Raw genomic sequence first — 20,520 nt, 5'->3', positions numbered from 1 at the left:
CACACACACACACACACACACACACACACACACACACACACACACACACACACACACACACACACACACACACACACACACACACACACACACACACAAAGAACTCCCCCTCCTGCACAAGATGCACCTGGGTTCCAAAGAAACACTTTGCACCTGGATTCCAAGGAAACAGTAGATATTAATCTTTCTGATTGATGGTGTCAGTGGTTGAATTGAGTCATGATGGGAGTGTTGGCATCTCATTGGTCTGCCTGAGGGTTAGGGTGTGTCATGGGAACTATGATTATCAGAGAATTGAATGCTATGATGTTGTTTAACATGTAAATAATAATATTCTGTAAGCCTTACATGTCAAGAGACAGTATTATTGTATTCTGGGAGGCAGAGTCTCATCCATTATATTCTGACTAACGGGGTTAAATCCATAGTTTTCTTGTTAGTGACTTTATATCAATTGCATTCTGGTAAATTATATATATTCATTGTAATCTGGTGAATGGTGGCTAACTTATTGTGTTCTGAGCATTACTGGTTAAACTGGTGAAAGTTACCTAATGCATTGCATCTTGGTCAAGATGACCTGAATCCTTCTCAGCTTTACTTTCAAACTGTTAATGTTAGAATAATATTCAAAAGACTCGTTGTAACCCTGACCCTAGTTGGTCAAACATATGGTCCACAACAAGGCGGCCATCTTGAATTTGGTCAATCAGATGTTGTACTTGGTGCTTTGTGCTGATGATCCATTACAGAGCACTTTACATGTCCACATGATATACACCAGGTTCTTCTGGTAATAATTGATCTTGAAGATGATTTAAAGGTCTCAGAAATGTATTGATTTGATATCATTCAAATGAAGCTGGCGATGCCATGTTAAGTATCAGCAATTCCTCTCTAACAGGAAGTGCAGAGACTTTACACGATAATGTGGAGGAGCTCTAGCATCAAGTGCATTACCTTTGGGGTGGTAAATGAGCGACATTCTGAAATATAATTGTCACATAATGTAGTCAGAGTAATCAAGGAAGTACAACTCAGAAACCTACTTTCCATATTTGACATCAATACAGATCAAATGTTTAGCAGCTTGTTTCCCGACGTTGTGACGTTAAAAACAGAGATCCTTTTCACAGCAATTTGTGCACGTGTGATGTTGTGCACGTTACTGTTTCCCCAATACATACAACAAGCTGTGTTGACCTCATCCTGGCCTGTTGTCATTGTTCTAACTAGGCATATGTTAAGAAAGTGTTTTATGTTATAGTTTTAATTATGTTGTTTTGTGAAATCTAAATATTAAACTTCCAAGGTTTTTGGACTAAAACACTTTCCCCATAAATACACAAGTTGCTAAGAGGATGTTTAGGACAATATTCTTATTCTTGAACCAGTTTTTTCCACCAAAGCAAGTGATGCTTAGCATGCACGTTGGGTTTAGATTCACAAAGTAATGGTACATTCAGCAGTATGCATGTTCTCATCAAGGTTTGAATGTTTTACTTTTTGCTGTAATGCGACCTTGGGTCCCCTGAAAGGTGCTTTAGAAATCTAAGTTATTATTATTATTGCTTTCAACAATTTAGCTTTCATGAAGTATTGTGGGGAGTGGTCTTCACTGTATTCTGGTTAGAGTTCCCATTCATTAACATTGTGTACAGTTAGTGTCTGGAAGCGGGTAAACCTGTTGAACACCTGAGAGGTCAACATTTCCCAACTTCTCCCACTAAGGCAATGAGGAAGAACTCTTAGCTTCTTGGTCGCTCTACAGTTTGAAATGGCAACTTAAAGTGGACCTATCATGCTATATTATAATAATATAGTGTAGGACCATACCTATATAAGGCATATTTATAGTTTTTTTTTTTCAAAATACCAAACAGATCATGCATTTTAGCCATGCCTCATTTCGCTCAATTTGCACTTTTTTACCCCTGTTTTAGCAAGGGCTGATTCAGTGAGAACAGCACCACCTACAGGCCTGGCATATGTACTACAGCGTCTCCAGCGCTTTCGAACGGCAATGGTGCAAAAGTGCATTTTGCATGATAGGTCCCCTTTAATAATGTACATCCTTTGAAAAACAATGTCAGCCAAGTACCCCCTGATCAGTGCAAAAACAATTACAGCGCTGCACCATCAGAGTCTGATTTATTAAAACAACAACCTTGTAACTGAGAAACACATAAATGCTACATTTCAAATGATTACAATCCATCACTAAATTCATGGCAAACCAATTTTAACATCATGCAATAACACTGAGACGACATTAGTTACATTGAACTGAAACAGAAGCGTGTGGCGCAGTGGGTTGTCCGTAGGTGTTGGGATCAGGGGAGAGCAGGTTCAAACCCCACTGCAGTCAGCATGTCGTTGTGTCCCTGAGACACTTCTCCCCAAAGTGCTCCTGTGGGTGATTGTCCACAGTATTGAGTATGTAAGTCACTTTGGATAAAAGCGTCTAACAAGTAACATGTCATGTAATGTACTGATCTTTTTAATAAGTTGTACTTACAATATAGTGAGAAACATGTGCTTGTGCTTCACTGAGGATCTTTGTCATTCTGACAGGGAGGCTAACTGCAGTTATTACACTTTGTGTTTTGAAATAACTCTATTAATATAAAACCCACACTGCTCAAACTTCCTTATTTTTCCTAAAATTGGTATATTTATTTATTTTGGGGCATGGGCTATTGGATAAAGCATAACAAGAGAAAGCACTATAACACCTCTATCAGCTGACGCCAGCAGGCAGGAGCAGGGAGACAAAGAGAGCCCAGCAGCCAAAGGTTGCAGCCTATTTAAATCATATACTGGTTTGTTTAACACCTTTATGTTTACCACATCATTCCATATTATGGTCTTTCATAGTTTTGATGTCTTCAGTATTAATCTACAATGTACACAATAATCTAAATAAATCAAAACCTTTGAATGAGAAGCTGTGTCCAAACCTTTGACTGGTACTGTATGTGTGTGTGTGTGTGTGTGTGTGTGTGTGTGTGTGTGTGTGTGTGTGTGTGTGTGTGTGTGTGTGTGTGTGTGTGTGTGTGTGTGTGTGTGTGTGTGTGTGTGTGTGTGTGTGTGTGTGTGTGTGTGTATGTGTGTGTGTGTGTGTGTGTGTGTTGTACATTCCTGCTTTAATTACTTCTTGTACCACAATTCCTTTCAATGTTCTTCCAATGAAACTGTCACCCTGTCAGGTGTGTGACTTCCACAGAACTGACACAAACACTCACACCCATAAACACACTTGATACGGGGACTCATTTGGCTTTGGGGATTCTTTTGGCATGAATTCAGTATCATGTTCCGTGGAATATTCCTCCTCCCAGGTAACGATTGCACAATGCCCCACAGCATCTCAGTGCTCTATATATATGCAGCTGACCTGTGGTCAGTACAACAGACTTCAGCACACCAGTTGACTTCTTACTGCCTATCATTCGCTGTCAGCACACACACGTAAGTGTTCAACAAGGTCTTATTTTCTTGCTGTAATATCTTTTTTGTATTTCACAAACATTGTAATCAATACTTTTCAGAACTCTGTGCAGTATACATTTTATTTGAACTTGTTTTAGATGTCATTGTTGTTTTCAAAATGTAACTCCTGATGGTTGAATTTGTCAGGATTATATTCTAGCTCAGCTGAAAAGTCAGATTGATTCAGTTAACTACAATTGTGATTACTCATGATGTGTCTTTCTTTAATGCAGGAACCCACAATGAGCTGCTACATCTCAGAGCTTGAAGTGTCCCAGAATGCAGCTGATGAGGAAGACCTTGTAGAAAAAGGCTTCACCAAAATCGATGGCAATCTGAACGAAGGAACAGGAGGATATGCCATCCGTCTTTGGTACAAACGTGGATCAGAGGCGATCACCAAGGTTCAAGTGTCCTTCAACGTTGAGATGGCTAAAGGTTTTCCTGCAGAGTACACAAAGGTCATGAAAGATCTCAATGCTGGAGCATGGGGTTGTTGGCTCTACCTTTGGTTCTTCAAAGGGTCCGGAGAGTTTGATACTCCCATAGTGGACATTAGTGTCACTACAGATGCAGCCCATGAAGCTGACAAGTTTGCAAGTGGTTGGGAGAGAGTGGCCTGTGATCTGAACCGCAATACTGGGGGGAACTTGATCCATGTCTGGCTGAAGAGAGAGAAACAAACCTACATCTGTGATGTCGATGCCACTGATTCCTACGATTCAGACATGGACCACTTTCAGAAGGGCTACATCCGTGTGGATGAAGATACTAACAGAGGTGCAGGAGGAGCCTATGTCTTCATCTGGTACCGTCAGACCACCGACCCCGAGAAGGCACTCAAAGATCTGCAAGTCTCCATCAATGCTGATCAGTTTGATGAATATCACCAGCAAGGTTACCAGCAAGTGGATGTTGACCTGAACGAAGGGACCGGAGGTAACAAAGTGTTCCTGTGGTACAAGAAAAGATCCAACCCAATAAAGGCCATCGGCCTGCTTCTCAACAAAGATGCGCTTAAAGAATATCAGGAGGCTGGTATCAAACGTATCACGGGCAATCTCAACGCGGGCAACAGGGGCATGCTTGAGAACCTGTATGTCTGTCAGTAAAGTCAGAGCTGAGAGTTCTCAACACTCACTGAAGTGGAACGCATCTTACCATTTTGTTAAATCATTCGGTGATGGCCACTTTCTTTTCCTTTTTAAATCAGTGCTACTAGTAATAATAGAAAGTATGAATATGTCATGCGTTCTTCTGTTAATCTCCCTGTCAATGAAATCAAACTATTCCAAATGTCTGTTTTTCAAATATAATCTGAACGAATGATTAAATCTTAAGGCACTGTTTCACTTATTCTGCACATGTCTGCTCTCAATAAAGAAACCTTTGCATGTGAAATGTGTTTGTTTTCTTAATCTCATTCCCATCAATGTTATCATTCCAACAAGATAAGATAAGATAAGATAAGATAAGATAAGATTAGATAAGATGGTACTTTATTGATCCCAATTTGGGAAATGTTTTGTGTTGCAGCAGCATGAAAGAAGGCATTTTATAATAAAACAAAACTAGAAATAAACAAGAAAATAAAGAAAATAGAAAATATACATGTTGAATTTGACATGATATTATATATACAAATATATATATACATAAATATATGACATATGGAATATTAATGTTAAATATTGAACAGATTATATATGTGTAAAATGTACTACGTGGTTTTATTCCAAGAGCAGCTATGGAGCAGAGAGTTCTCTTCCAGCCAGAGGTGATTTGTTGTTCAGAGTTACTGCAGTGGGCAGGAATGTTTTCCTGTATCAGAGCCGATGTTAAACAATTTGCCTAAAGTGTCATATTTAGCTTTATAGAGACTAAGAGCAACCGCAGGACGTATAAAGAGGATACGGTACAAGTCCAGAAGTAATGGTTAAAAAAGCAACAAATGACGACTCAAGTGAAGTCTGAAGGCACAGCATGCTTACCTTGGTTTTGGAGATGTATGAGCCAACACTACAATATGTATACCAACACAACTCACACAATAACTTGGTGCAGTTACTTTATAATAATGAGTAGTTTCAAATTGAATTGAATAAAAGGCAACATTTGTTCAATAATCCACTTCCTGTATGGGATCATTGTCACCTTATTGTTACCTACATCTCTGTCATCTGCAAAATACTTGTTACGTTTTGGTTGTGTTTTCCGTAACCTTAGCATAAGCATGTCGATGTAGAACAGATGAGTGGAGATCAAATAATTGCAGATGGACAAGATAATCCTTGTTCTGTGGACAGGATTCAAACCGGGTTTAGAGCTGTTTCAGAAAGTCCTCCCAAGTTGTTCTAGCACTGATATCTCATAAGATGAAGACTGTAAGCAGTCTCAGTGCTGTGGTTTGATGAAACCTAGAAACACCCTTTCAATGACTTGACACCCAATGTCCCAAAACTAACATGCTGCCATTCAGCAGATATAACGTTTCATGTTCTTCCATTTAGTTTAGCGTGTTAGCATGCTAACGCTTACTAATAAGCAGTGGTGTAAGAAGTACTCTAATATTTGACTCAAGTAAAAGTAGAAATACAACAGTATACTCTGTTACAAGTAAAAGTCCTGCATTTACAATCTAACTAAGTAAAAGTACAACATTGTGTGTAATGGCCCATTCTTTTATCATAGATATGTAATCTCTGGATTATTTTATTTATTCTGAATGTGTTCGTCACAGCTGGTGAAGGTGGAGCTACTTTGAATTACTGTGTATACTGATGCTATCGTAACAAGACTCAAAGGTGTTCTCATCAGATGCTCAGCAGCTTCAGAGGAGAAACTCTTCTGACCTGAGCTCCTCCATCAATGCAACATATATAATAACATACACAAATACAAATAGAAGTCTCTATACATGTCAATAGAATATGATATGTACAAGAACAGAATGTGAAATGAAATAATGTACATTAAGACAACATTAAATATACGGTTTATTACGGTGATAAGTATTTAGATAAATAAGTAGATTTCAGTGTGTGTGTGTGTGTGTGTGTGTGTGTGTGTGTGTGTGTGTGTGTGTGTGTGTGTGTGTGTGTGATGAACTACATAACAGATGACATATACGAAAAGAAATAATAGTAATAATAATATTCCAAATCAAAGAATGAATACATGATTAATACTCAGGTAAACATGAATTATCTTCATTATACTTTTCTATACTCGACCCATTTCTCCCACCTTTCCTCAAAGATATGCATCTGGTTTCTAATTCTCAGAGTTTCTCCATTTCATACATTTCATTTAAGTTCTTCCATTGTGAGTTTACTAAGTTATTGTCTTTTAGTAAATGCCTTGTCATTTGTTTAATGATCTTTATTCTAATAACCAGAAATAGGTAGGAATCTGTTTCTGTATTCCCTCTGGTGTTTCCCCCAGTAAAGGGTTAATGGGTTCTTGGTGAGAGAAACACCAAAGAGATTGGACTTTTCAGAGATAGAAAGATATCATTCTAATATTTCAGACTGAACCATTTGAGCTTTTTATTTGTCTTGTCACACAACAGCAGATCAACTAGAAAACAACTTGAAAAATGTGCATTTCAGAGGAAAACCCCACATATGGAGACGTTTGTTTACTAAATGAAAGGGATGCATTTAGAAGAAAGAAAACCTGAGGCGTTGATGTACTCTGGGATTATAATCTCACACATTACTGATGATTTACGAGAATGAAATGATGATCAGGTCAAGTTTCTGTCCATAGTTAAATAATGAAAAGCTTCCTTTACCTCTGAGCTCTGCATCAGATTTCATTATTCAATCCTCTGGCGCCCTCTGGTGTCTGCTGGGTGAACAGCGTATTTATAAATAAAATACAGTCAATAGCCGCGTTCACACCAAGTACTTTCCTGTACTTAGTTCCGGCACTAAGAGCCCTGGCGCTTTTAACCCCAGGGTACTTAGTACAGATCGCGTTCACACCGGAGTACTTTTCCCTGAGGGAAGATTACAAGTACAGTAGGTGGCGGTAAGCACCTTAAAGTTGTTTGCAACCCGCTACAAAACAAGAGAAGAAGAAAAACTGATACAGGATCTGTTTAATCGCCATGTCGGTTTTCTTTATTGCACTCTCAAGACATAACATTAAATAGAAATATTTTAAATGTAACTAAAGTGTCAGTTGTACATGTCAGTAAACATTATATATAAAATAAAGTCATAACAGTAATAACAATATAAAATAAACTGTCCCAGGTGTAGGGATAGTCTCAGCAGCATACACACCTTAGTGCAACGTTGTGTGTCGTGTGTCAGTATTTACAAAAAATATACCAAATAAACTGTTATTAAATGCAGTTTGTCGCTCATCCTGCCGCTGCGCCGACGCTTCCTCATGGCGCAGCGCCACACTTCATCCTGGTGCTGCTGGCGCTCCATCTGCTGCCTGGCGCTCCATCGAGGTGAGCATCTTGTCCTCCGTTTCCTGGGCCTTGGTGAACAGCACCATCTGATCTCCACGCAGCGACTCATTCACCACGGCACGCCGGTCCTCCAACGCCTGGGCGGTGTCAAAGAAATTCGCATCCCGTGTCCGCTTTCCTAAGAGGGGAAAATAAGCAATATACAATATACAAGTTTAGTCGCCATGTAGTTTTACAACATACTAGGAATGTGTTTTTTGTATTTTCACAAATAGAATTAAGGTTTCACAAATCTGAAACTGTGTTATAAAGAATCTTTTGACTCTCTGGGATAATCCAGTCCAGATTTGATGAGTGTAGGTATAGTGGTTTTAGATCAGGACCTGGTCTAATGTGGTCTACATGTAAAAAAAGCACTGAAATCTCCCTTTTTTTTATTTTCACAAATAGAATTAAAGGTTTCACAAATCTGAAACTGTGTTATAAAGAATGTTTGGCCTCTCTGGGATAATCCAGTCCAAATAAATCGGCTATGCAGCGATTTAAGAGGTTCAAACACGGAGGATTGTTCCTTTTGAAGAGTGCTTCATGTATGCTTGAACTTTGTTTAATGTTGTTGAGGCAAGTTAAACATAAAATATGATGAATATTATGAAATAAACATGATTGTGAACATCAGTTCGATGCGTAACGTTCTTTCAAGACAAAATTACAGTGTGTGTACCTTTGCGTTTGGTTGCTGGTAAGGAGGACGACAAAGCGCTGTGATCTAGAATGCAAAGCTCACTTGTTTCCAATCCCGAGAGTTGTCCATCCTCGCCTGAAACAGACGATTAGTGCCATGAGTTAGTGAAGCAAATTACAGAAACACTGCACAGTTATTCACAAGTCAAAACGTTTTCATACAGCGGAGAATATCTAGCTAGCTAGATGTAGCTAGCCGGGGCCGGTGTTAGCCTATTATGGCTAGCATGGCTAGCTTGATCTACTGAGCAAATAAAAGTACATCTGAGACCATTATTGTGCAGATTAAAACCCCAGTGCATGTAGTTGATTTTACCTTCATCGTGGTAGTCATCGTTGGCCACTGAATCCGCCGTTTGTAGTCCTGAGTTTCTTTATATTTAGCCGGCTGTGCACAATTCCCAGGTCGAGTGAAAGCTACCGAACCGGCTTCAGTAGCATTCCCTGGGTCGCCTCCTCGGCGTAGATCTCCAGAAGCGCCGACACCTCCTCATCATTTCTTGATGCTTGCCATAACTGCTTTCAAAAACAAACACAACGCACGGAGCGTTGTGTTTTTGTAGCGAGGAAAAACAATGGCGTCTCCACACAACATTTTCAGAGTTGTACGGGCGTGGTTTGCAATTCGCCCAGCCAATCAGCACTGGGGAACTTTTGGAGCACTTTTCACCCACAGAAAAGTACGCTCTCTGAGCTGGCTCTAAAAATGGGGGTAAAAGTACCCGAGATTAAGTACGATTTTTGGTGTGAACGCGACATAAGGGGTACTCACGGAACTAAAACGCGAAAAGTACGGTGAAAGTACTCCGGTGTGAACGCGGCTATTACAAGTCTCTATTTTTCTTTATTTCAGGACGTTTTGGACAACCTGGAATCTTGTGATCTGGACGATGACGACCTCATGTTGGATGAAGATCTGCCGGAGGATGACTCCCTGCGCAGCGGTACATTTAGATCTAATAAAGTCACATAAAGTACAATTATGGATCCCCAAAAAGAATATTTAAGAGCTGTGATGTACGATACAATCCACCAGAATCTGCTTTATTTTGTATAAATGTGAAATCAGGTAAATAACCCAAAGCAGACAGAGCAATCTATTCTCAGTTTAGCTGCTAAAATATATATATATTTTTTAATTTGCGTTCAATTTAGAAACTAAAACAGGTCAATTTCAGTTCATGTAATCGAACAGATCAATGCAGCCTAAGCACTTTATTTCAGGTAAACAGTTTCAGTTTATTAACTGTTGTTTCAGTTTAATTGTTACATTTTAAATAACAATCTTCAGGCAACTAAGCTAAGCATATAAGCAGTTAACCAGCCGTTAAACAGCATACATTACAGTCTCTGCTTTATTTATGTCTGACGGAGCATACACAACGTTAGTTTAGCCTGATCGATCCCATCTCCATTCAGAAAACAAGCATTTTAAAAGGTTGTTCGCCTGCCGTCTGTCTGCAGACTTGTATCACTTGTATGTTGTTACTTCGGCATCATTTTGAAACGTGTATTACAATTAAATCACCGTCAAATATGTTCATTTAGTTGTAGTTGTAGCCCCCTTGCCAGCGCGTCTCTCTGACCATTCAGCCGTCGAGAGTGTTTACGTCTCTAGTTTAGCATATTCAGCCCGGTTGTTGGAGGGCCAGAAAAAAGGTGAAAAAGTCGCCCTGAGCCGGAACTACCCCTAGTGGGTTTGGCCCGGCCCGCTTAAACCGTGCTACGTGCTGCAGTGGAAAAGCGCCACTTATTGTGTTGGCAGCTCATTCCTTCAAACAGGAGCTTCAGATTGATGAGAATCAGAGGAAATGTGAAGGTAGATTTCAGCTTGATATGTGAATGTGTTATTGGGCTTTGTTAGATTTGTTAGAAAATGTTTTCAACTTTAATCGACTGAATTAACTTGAAAATTGGGCTCTTATTAACACATGAATAATACTGTGTAATATATTTGAACACGTTTATTTAAGAAGTACAATTTAAGACAAGCAGAAGTTTATTTTACTTAAGTCATTATACTTTTTTAATTTGCTGAGTGAGGGCCGATTCAAAATGGTCCGCGGGCCGTAGTTTATTTTTTACTTTAATCTCATGAAAATAAAACACTTGTGAGATTTCACATCTTAATCTCAGAGAATAAAATTGACTTTTATTTTAAATATATTAAATATGAATTGTATTGAAGTTCTTTCAGATTTATGACTTTCTCATTTCAAACTCTATTCCTGTGTGTTTGAGTGATTTCCTCTCCAACCTGTGTTTGTCCTCCCTGCTGACCGTCAGGAGAGGAACACTTATGGCGCGTTTCCACTACAGCCCGCAGCCCGGTTTAAGAGGGCTGTGACGTCAGCGGCCCGTTTGTGGTTGCGTTTCCACTTGGCCTAGTACCGGCCGGCTGGTCCTAATTCACAGTTTTTCTGGCCTCATAAAATCGTGGGGCCAGGGCCGAGACAACCGGGCTGAGTTTGTGACGTCAACGCTCTCGGCTGCTGATTGGTCGGAGAGAATCGTCACAATCGTGCGCGAGATAATCCCTAGCGTCGCATATATATATAGCGATGCTTGCAGCATTTTTGTCAACAGAGGATTAACAATGGCAAAGAAAAGCACACCATGGTCGGTCGAGGAAGTCACGACGTTCCTCCATTACATATCTGATGAAAAGATCCAGCGGGAGCTCGACGGGATGACTCGAAATATTAAAGTATTTCAGGAGGTGTCTACACTAATGGCCACAAGCGGGTACTCCAGGACTGTCGTGCAGTGTAGGGAAAAATTTAAAAAGCTTAAAGGTGAATATCGCTTGGTGAAGGACAACAACAACACCAGTGGGGCCGGTAGGAAAAACTGGAAGTGGTTCGACCTCATGAACAGCATTTACGGCCATAGACCGGCTAGCGTTGGGAGGGAGGGAGGCCTGGACTCAGCAACAGCGTTACTGGAGTCTATGAATGGTAAGTTTTTGCTAACGCTCTGTTATTTTCTTGGAACCTTTGTGTCCCTATCTGTTCTAAAGCTCACTTCTAACAAATAAGTCTATTTTATCCTTACATTTATGTTCGACAACCCATGCTTTTATGGAGCCCCGAAGGCTAGCTAGCTAGCTAAGGCAGATAGCATTAGCTAGAGCTAGTGTTTGCTAACACCATATGTGCCATTGTTTACGTTCAGTTTGTCTTTTCTATAGTTGTTGTTGCTATTTATAGTATTGTGCTGCAGTAGTTTGTGGAATTAACAAGTCATGTTTCTGTTCTAGATGATTACGTTTTGAATAACGAGGATGAACCAACACCGTCCGGTTCATCAATATCTACAGCACAGACACCAACACGAGCACAGACACCAACGCCGAGTGCCAGCTCGACACCGCTGCGTGTGGTTCTAGGTAAGAAATAGGCTGGAATTGTGACTTTTAAAAAATAATGTAGACCATCCATCGTCAGTAAGTAAAATAAGCTGTACCACTGTGTGGGAATGCTCTGTTACAAGTAAAGTAACTAGCTAGTAAGCAGCTAGTATATAGGGCCAGAACTTTCTTTAATTCATCCTTACTGTTCTGTTTATACATTTTATTCTTATATCCTTGTGTGACCTGTACCTGTGTTTCTTCATTGTTATTGCTAATTATTTATATAATTATCTTGTCACCCAGGCAAGAGGAGACGAGGAGGAGAGGAACTGGCCCTGCTGGAACTGCAACTGGCCCAGCAGAAGGAACACCAGGAGCAGAACCTGGCCCAGCAGGAGAAGATCCATGCCCAGCAGGAGAAGATCCATGCCGAGCAGAGGGAAGACCGGGCCCTGCAGGCTCAGTACATGAACCAGACCCTGGTGGAGGCGAGGGAGGCGAGGCTGTTGGAAGCCGCCTTGAGAAGGGAGGAGATGGCTCGCGTAGAGAGCTTTAATGCATCCTTCATGCGCACTATTTGCCAGGTGCTAGTGGGAACGGGCAGCCAACGTGCCCAGTCTCCTCCGCCTCTGTGATCCAATAACCTATGGCTGTAGTTTCTTGTATATTTTTTATCTGTAATACAATACAATCATTTTTTTTTTTTGTATAATGCCATGCCTTTTTTATGCTGCTGCAAGAAAACACTTTGTGTTCAATAAAGTACTTCTTTGACTTATCTTATTGCTTGTTGATAAATAATTGCACCCAACAGCGATCACACAGAAAGATGGCATCATCTAGGCGTCCCTCGTCAGTCAGAAATATCATGTTTGTTTGTTTGTAGCCTTTATTTATCCAGGTTAAAAAAATCCCATTGAGATCAACGATCTCTTTTTCAAGGGAGACCTGCGGTACATTGAGTTACACATATAAAAACAAACAAAACAAAAAGGACATCACAACATAATTACAGGGGTATACATTAGCATCTATTTACATTTACAGGTATCCAATAATATTTCATCCAGTCGTGCTTTAAAATGATGCAAGGGAATCAAAATGCTGAGTTTCAATATCTTTTGCATAGTGTTCCAAGCCAGAGGAGCAGCGCACATAAAAGCTTTAGTACCTAAAACAGTCCTAGCACTTGGCACATGTAATAAAAACACATCCTGGGATCTCAGGCAATAGCTACTTGCCACTCTCTGTGAGATCAGAGAGCAGATATAAGTCGGTAGTTTACCCAGCATGGCTTTATAGATGAATATGTACCAATGACTGAGCCTCCGACCAGTAAGTGAAGGCAGACCTGCCTTGGCATACAGGGTACAGTGATGAGTAAGGCGCCGTTTACACGAGGAGAAAACGGCTTGTATCTGCATAGTTTCGCGTGCGTATAGCCCTATTATTTAGACGAGGCCGATAGAAACTGACCACACAAACGATAACGGGTCCCAAGGTGGATAGATTTGCAAACGAAACGCTCTGGGGGGTCAACCGAGTCCGTTTAATCGCCTCTATACGAATATTGCCTGAAAAAATAACGACAGCCCCGCCTCTTCGCACCTCTTCCCCGCCTCATTGCTGATTTGTTTCTACAACAACAACAACAAGAATGGCGGATCACAGGGTTGCTGTTGTGCTCCAGACGCTACTGACCATGATTAATATGTTAGTGCTACAACTACGGTGCTTCTACGACAACCACAAGCAACTAGTGGACATGAAGAACCACATACACGACATGTGGCTAAATCCACCGCGGAGAACAACCAGAAGGGCGACCAGGAGAAAGTTTTGGGTAAGACCGGGCAGAACTAGCAGTTGGTGGGACAATTTTGTCAATGGCGTTGTCGTGGACGATGAATGGAGGGAGAACTTCCGCATGTCCAAAGCCTCTGTCGTTGCCCTGACTGAAGAACTGCGCCCATATATCGAAAAGAAAACTACAAACATGAGGGCGCCAATTGATCCACTGAAAAGGGTTGCTGCGGTTCTTTATTACCTGAGCGACGAGGGAAGGCTACGGAAGACTGCTAACGCCTTCGGAGTTTCCCGCCCGTCTTTGTCCCTCATTATTAGGGAGACATGCAGAGCGATCACCATCCACCTGGGTCCAAAATACATCAAGCTGCCTTTTACTGAGCCCGAGACCGCGGATCTGGTTGAGGGGTTCCATTGTACACATGGCATGCCACAATGTTTAGGAGCAGTGGACGGAACCCACATCGAAATCAAGCAGCCATCTAACGACTCCACTAGTTACATCAACAGGAAAGGAAAATATTCCTTTAATGTACAGGCTGTCTGTGATTACAGGTACCGATTCATGGATGTCGTGGTAAAGTGGCCTGGGAGTGTGCATGATGCACGGGTCTTTGCTAATTCCAAGCTAAACATGTACTTAAAAACTGGAAAGATCCCTGCTCTGAAAAAACAGATTGTGGACGAAGAGGAGGCCATACCATGTATGTACATAGACTGTACATTTTTTTTAAAGGTGTTTATTAAGATGTGATAAACATTCTTTGTTACATTCCCTGTCCTCACTGTGCAGCTCCTTCAGCGACAGGCTGCTGTACAATATTCATATACCTGGCTAGGTATATGTACCTGGCTGCTAAATCTGAGGACTGTTACAGGATTTTTTGTATTATATCCTAACTGTTTTTAGTACTTTTTAATGCATGTCACATGTGTGAAACTAAGCAAATAACTATGTGATTCTCCAATGTCAAAAGTGTGAAACTAAAAATAAAATTGGCTGCAACCACTTCCAGACTTTCTTTGAACTTAATGTGCAACAAATGTCATCATCCTCATGAATGAAGTTATATGGCCCATTCTACCGAGTCAGGTTGTCCATATATATTTTGTACCGTATTTATTTACACATATAGTAAAAGAACCGTACATTTTGATATGGTATTTTCAGACTGTATTGGCCACTAGCGAAACATAGTACATACACTGTAGTAAAAAACTATTATATTAACCTGTTAAGATTGTGTTACCTTCCCTTCTCTAAATAGTATTTTAACCAATATTTGAGGATTTTCAGTAAAAGTAATATAAGCAAATGTTGAATCAAAGTTGAATTTATACAATTCATAAAAATCATAATGCAAACTTTCTTTGTGAAATGCATAATACTGATCATATTGATTCCAGAGATGAAATAGAAGGGAATGAGGCTATAATGGGTAATTTTTTTGGTATTTTGAGCAAAACACTTCATAGACATGTTTTTTATATATCTGAGACTATAATATATGCCTAACAATAGTTTGGGCTTTACCATTAAGGCCCAATGTGACATATCACAGTTCAGATATTTGACACTAGGGGGGGGTTACTTTTCATAAATGTGGTGTATTTAGTCAAAATTAGGTTTACAAGGTGAAAAGGACTTACAGCCTCCCACACACTGATATAGATATCTCACTGACTGTAATGAGGGAGAAGGAAAGAGAGTGAGGAGAGTGCTTGCGGAGTACATTGACCCTTACATGAAAGACAAGACTGTTCTTTTATTTTAATAAGGTTTTTTATTAATAACATTATTTATAAATGTGTACACAGTAAAAGGGAAAAAAATACCTTTGCTAGCTAAAAAAAAAAGGCTTAAAAAAAAAGTGATTCTCCATTTGTACAAAGTCTGGTGGAGTTAAAAATAAAAATGTTTACAGACTTCCTTTGACCAAAAAGTGCTGTGAAAAAAAAAGAAGCTCACTGCTTTACTGCTCCTCCTCATCCAGTGACCGCCTGAATGAATATGGAGGAGATTGTTGCTGTGGGGTGTGTGGTACAGAGGGGTTTAATCTTGGTGTGGCCGTGTGTGGCCTTCGGGGTGGGTATGAGGGCACCTGGAAGTGTCCATATCCACTGTTGTTAGTATGAACTTGCATGAACTGGATCATCAGGGAAAGGCCATTCTGTACAGTCACATTAATGTTGTCCATGGTGTTGTTCATACGATCCATGCTGGCTGCGCTGCGGCTGGTTGCTTCCTCCATTAAGTCCAACATCCGGCTTTTTAATCGCAGCTCTTCCTGCACCGCATGTTCAGCTGGAAGCTTCCTCTTCATGCGGTCACTTCTGTGGCCGTCCAGCCGTGCCTATAATAAACCAGAGAAAGTTTGAATTAATACACAATAGGACCATAGCCACCAGATAACAGAACACAAAAGGCATGTTGTGAAATAGCTCTCAATACATTTTACAAATAAAACAGCTCTAAATACTTTCTAATTTTACCAAGCTTAAACCGGTTCAGTTTTTCAGTGGAAGGTACTGCATCATAGTATATAGCAAGCCCTTTAAGATTGAAATCATGAACATACCTGGAGCAGATCCCTGCGATGACTCACAACCGCAGCAGTTGGCAGAGTTCCGTTGGATCTACTCGACTCTGGCAAATCCGTGGAACGCTCCAAACTCGGGGATGAACTTGGTCCGGGCGACGACTCTTCCATGTCGAACAAGTCCCCTTGTACCTGTTTTAGTTTCGCTGTAAGCTGGCCCTGTGAAATTGTGTTCTTCTCGTGAGGGAAATCTTTTTCAGTCGGGGTCCTCGGATATTGTGCCTGAAATAAGTCGGCTATCTCCGTATATTTAGGCTTGCAGGACTCCCAGTCTACATTATCCTGTATTTTTGTCGTCTTATACTCAAGTGTTACACTTAAAAGAAGTTCCACCTCGTCGTCGGACCACGAAAATAGCTCCATCTTCGTTTGTTTGTTTTGTTTGTGCCTCACACACATCCGGGGGGGATCTTATACTCGCTGCTTTTGGTGTATTTTGTGGCGGAAGTTACAGCGCCACTTACAGTCCCGCCATATGTACTACAGCTTTCGAGCGGTCTCGTGTGGAAGTACAGCGCCACTTACAGTCCCAGCATATGTACTACAGAGTTTCCAGCGGCCTCGTTTGAACAGACACGTTAAATGAAACAAATGCATGAGAACGGAAGACTTTTTTGAATACGAATACTGTGCATAAAACGCAAACGGCCTCGTGTGAGCGGGGCCTAAGTGCTTTACAGTTAGTAACACATCTCAGAGCACTGTGATAGGCGGCATCTAACCTTTCCAGGCAATGGGCAGGTGCATTCATATAGATCAAATCACCATAGTCTAGCACAGGTCAAAAGGTCACAGAGCCTTTTCCTGGCTTCAAAAGAGAAACAGGACTTGTTTCTGAAAAAGAAACCTAGTCTAACCCTCAGCTTTTTAAGCAGATTAGTGACGTGAAGTTTAAAAGTAAGACAATCATCAAGCCAGATACCAAGGTATTTATAACAGCTAACCACTTGGAGTACTTGTCCTTGCATAGTCACAATATCCAAAGCAGTCTCTGGAGTCTTTTTAGCTTTAGAAAAGAGCATTACTTTGGTTTTCTCAACATTTAAAAGAAGCTTTAGTTCAGAGAGCCGAGTCTGAATAATGTTAAAAACAGCCTGTAATTTAACAACCGCCTCCTTAATGGAGGGACCTGCACAGTACATCACGGTGTCATCCGCATAAAAATGCAAAGTAGCTTCATCCACATTTTCACCTAAACTATTGATGTAGTAAACATAACCATCGCCCACAAAGCACTGCACAGTGAAACCTTTATCATCTGTTGCAATTAAAGCAAATAAGAGAATAAATACTTGGTTAAATAAAACATTTTAAGTCTTTTGCAGGACAACTCTGCATACTGTTTGGAATTGAGTTTGCTCGCTTGAGGTCCTCTAAAACATAACATTACATATTTTGTAATGGTATTATGAATACATGTAGTAAAAATTACTCAATTGTAATACCCTCGTTGTGCTAGACTCAAATACATTGCTTATATATTTAAAAGAGAACAAAATAAACTATAACTACACTGTAGCTATGTTCGTATGACAAAATACAAAACCTTGAAGCTGAATATAGTTCTGTGTTTTACACTGTTGTATTTATGTTTATAGTTTGCTTTGATATTTGCTTAGATTATTATTTTTATGGGGCAGTAAATACTGGTGCTTGAAATTCAAATATTTACTAAATAGTCAATTCTGATAACATTTCTTGGGTTTAAATAATTTGACAAACACATGTATGTGAAACATTCTTTTTTTATTTATGTTCAATACCATACAATGACTTTATGGATTCAGGTAGCGCATCAGACCCTCTCGTATGTCCCTGCCCTCCTCCTCTGCACCTTGTGCCACTGCTACCCCTGGCTCTGCTGCTGCTGGTGCATCCCACCCATCATCATACGTCTCTCCATGACTCTCGCAGAGGTTATGCAGAGCACAGCATGTCAGCACCATTGATTTAACAAGTTTCACATCACAGTCATTTCTTTTCATGAGGCAACGCCACCTTCCCTTCAGTCTACCAAAAGCGTTTTCAACCACTACCCGTACTCTGCAAATCTTCTTGTTGTAGATCACATGTTCTGCTGTCAGCTGTCTATTGTCAGGGAACGTTTTCATGAGCCAGTTTTGCAAGGGATAGGCATTGTCTCCCAGGATGTAATAGCCAGCATTCACCCCACCAATGTTCCTGGTGCAAGCTGGAAAGTAGTTGCCACGACTGGCCAATTCCCACAATGTGGACAGTCTCAAAACCCGAGCATCATGCAAGCTCCCAGGCATTCCTGCAAACACATTCCAGAAATGTCCCTTACCATCAACAACTCCTTGAAGGATGATGGAGTGCCAGCCTTTACGGTTGAAATAGTCACAGTGGTATTCCTGTGGTGCCAAGATGGGTATGTGTGATCCATCAATAGCACCTACACACTGTGGGAGCCCCCACCTCTGCTCAGTGTAGGCAGCCATTTCTGCAAACTTCTCCCGGTCTGGTGAACGAATTAGTTCCGGTACTAACAACGTCTCTGCAGCAGCACAGAAGTCTTGCACACACCGGCACACAGTTGTCTTGCTCACTCCGAAAAGATGTCCTATGCTTCTGTACTCTGAGCCGGTAGCAAGCTTCCACAGTGCGATGGCCACTCTCTTCTTAAAAGGTATACACACGCGGAATGGTGTGTCCTGTTTCTCCATCGCTGGCCGCAGTTTGTTGCACAGGTAGACGTAGGTTTCTTCAGACATCCTGAAGTTCTCCACCCACTGAGTGTGTGTGAAAGATGGAACAATCACATTCCACCACTCGGTAGCTCGGTCGAGCATCCAAACGCATGGTCTAAGGCGGCGACCTAACTTCTGAAATACACAAACAAAAGCATACATATTTTAATACGTAAAAGTGGTAGCTACAATTAATTAAATACTTCTTGGGTCGTATGGGGAGCGTGAGCCTAAACACATTGCTAGTTAGCGAACGTTAGCTTACCAAGTAGCATTGTAGTCTCGAAGAAGTATTAGTAGCAGTAGTAGTAGTAGTTAGAGTCCTCCAGTAGTCTCTGCGGGCTGCCAGAACTCTCGCGTCAGCTGCCTCTATACCTCGTCTTGCTACAAGTCGCCTCTTTCGAGTCATCTCTTGACTATTTCTTGTGATAAAGAACCACACAGCAAGCAACAAGCCAACGATCTTCTCAACATCCTCCATTGTTGTGTGTTGTGTCGCTTTGTCGCATTGAAGATGACGTCACGGCAGTTTTAAGCAGCGTCGCTCCGCCTACACTGCGTTACTATAGATACTGACCCGGTTCCTAAACTGTAATGGAAACGCGCCACAAAGTGAGCTGGTCCTAACGAGGCCGGGCGCGGCCAAAGGAGGCCGAGCGGGGCCGAGCGAGGCTGTGTAGTGGAAACGCGGCATTAGTGCTTTACTTCAGTGACACAGCGTGGTAACACTGACCTTTATATCTTCATCATCCTCCTATTTGAATGCTGCAGCTTGCTTGTGTTTGCACAGCTTCTCATTGTGTGTTTAAAACATAGACTGTATATATAAATGGACGTAGGGTCCACCCATAGGATTCTGCAGAGTTGCCGAGAAGCCCTTAGTAGGCGGAGTCGGCCACTAACGGCTCGACAGTGGCGTCAGAGTTCCACTCCCGCCTGCTCCAGCCTGCTCCAAATAAGGGCAAAGAGGCGGAGCCGAGGCGGGACCTGCTGCCTCCAGCTGGGAAGTAACAGAGCTAGCTCAAGCTAAGAAGCTAAGCTAACATGCTCCCCATCTGCACACTGCCGTCACATTTTACGTTTCTAAGGTAAGCGGACATGAAACTATTCAGCAAAACTATAAATAATAATCTAAGTTATTGAGTTTTTAGCATAATACTTCAGAATCTTAAAATCCCTTAACGTTTGTATGCAATGTGCTAAATGCAACACTGGAATCAAGCAAATATTAATATGTTTGCATGACATTAGTTATTTATATTTTGCTATCACTTAATTATACGTTTAATACATTTAAGTCAAGCTAAGGTACAGTACATGTGATGGTAGCTAGTTAGTGCTCTTACCTGTGAGGCCTCCTCCAAACCGCATTATAACCAGACTGTATCA

At 41.0% G+C, this 20,520-nt stretch overlaps 3 protein-coding genes across 3 annotated transcripts; 2 read left to right on the top strand and 1 right to left on the bottom strand.

The window, feature by feature from the left end:
• Positions 1-3,360: 3,360 nt before the first annotated feature.
• On the top strand, positions 3,361-4,893 carry LOC117489211. Its single transcript, XM_034138384.1, has 2 exons — positions 3,361-3,471; positions 3,726-4,893. The coding sequence occupies exon 2, from the start codon at positions 3,735-3,737 to the stop codon at positions 4,602-4,604; it is 870 nt and encodes a 289-aa protein (XP_033994275.1). The 5' UTR covers positions 3,361-3,471; positions 3,726-3,734; the 3' UTR covers positions 4,605-4,893.
• Positions 4,894-11,149: 6,256 nt separating this feature from the next.
• LOC117489206 lies at positions 11,150-12,652 on the top strand. Its single transcript, XM_034138378.1, has 3 exons — positions 11,150-11,622; positions 11,925-12,046; positions 12,326-12,652. The coding sequence occupies exons 1-3, from the start codon at positions 11,262-11,264 to the stop codon at positions 12,650-12,652; spliced, it is 810 nt and encodes a 269-aa protein (XP_033994269.1). The 5' UTR covers positions 11,150-11,261.
• Positions 12,653-15,626: 2,974 nt separating this feature from the next.
• On the bottom strand, positions 15,627-16,826 carry LOC117489213. Its single transcript, XM_034138386.1, has 2 exons — positions 16,403-16,826; positions 15,627-16,177 (listed from the first exon to the last, which is right to left on the bottom strand). The coding sequence occupies exons 1-2, from the start codon at positions 16,820-16,822 to the stop codon at positions 15,797-15,799; spliced, it is 801 nt and encodes a 266-aa protein (XP_033994277.1). The 5' UTR covers positions 16,823-16,826; the 3' UTR covers positions 15,627-15,796.
• Between the last annotated feature and the right edge of the window lie 3,694 nt (positions 16,827-20,520).

Source organism: Trematomus bernacchii, unplaced genomic scaffold (genome assembly GCF_902827165.1).
Source record: "Trematomus bernacchii unplaced genomic scaffold, fTreBer1.1, whole genome shotgun sequence".
Classification (NCBI taxonomy): domain Eukaryota; kingdom Metazoa; phylum Chordata; class Actinopteri; order Perciformes; family Nototheniidae; genus Trematomus; species Trematomus bernacchii.
Note: the sequence above shows the minus strand (reverse complement) of the source record. Positions and strands in the feature narration are given on the sequence as shown.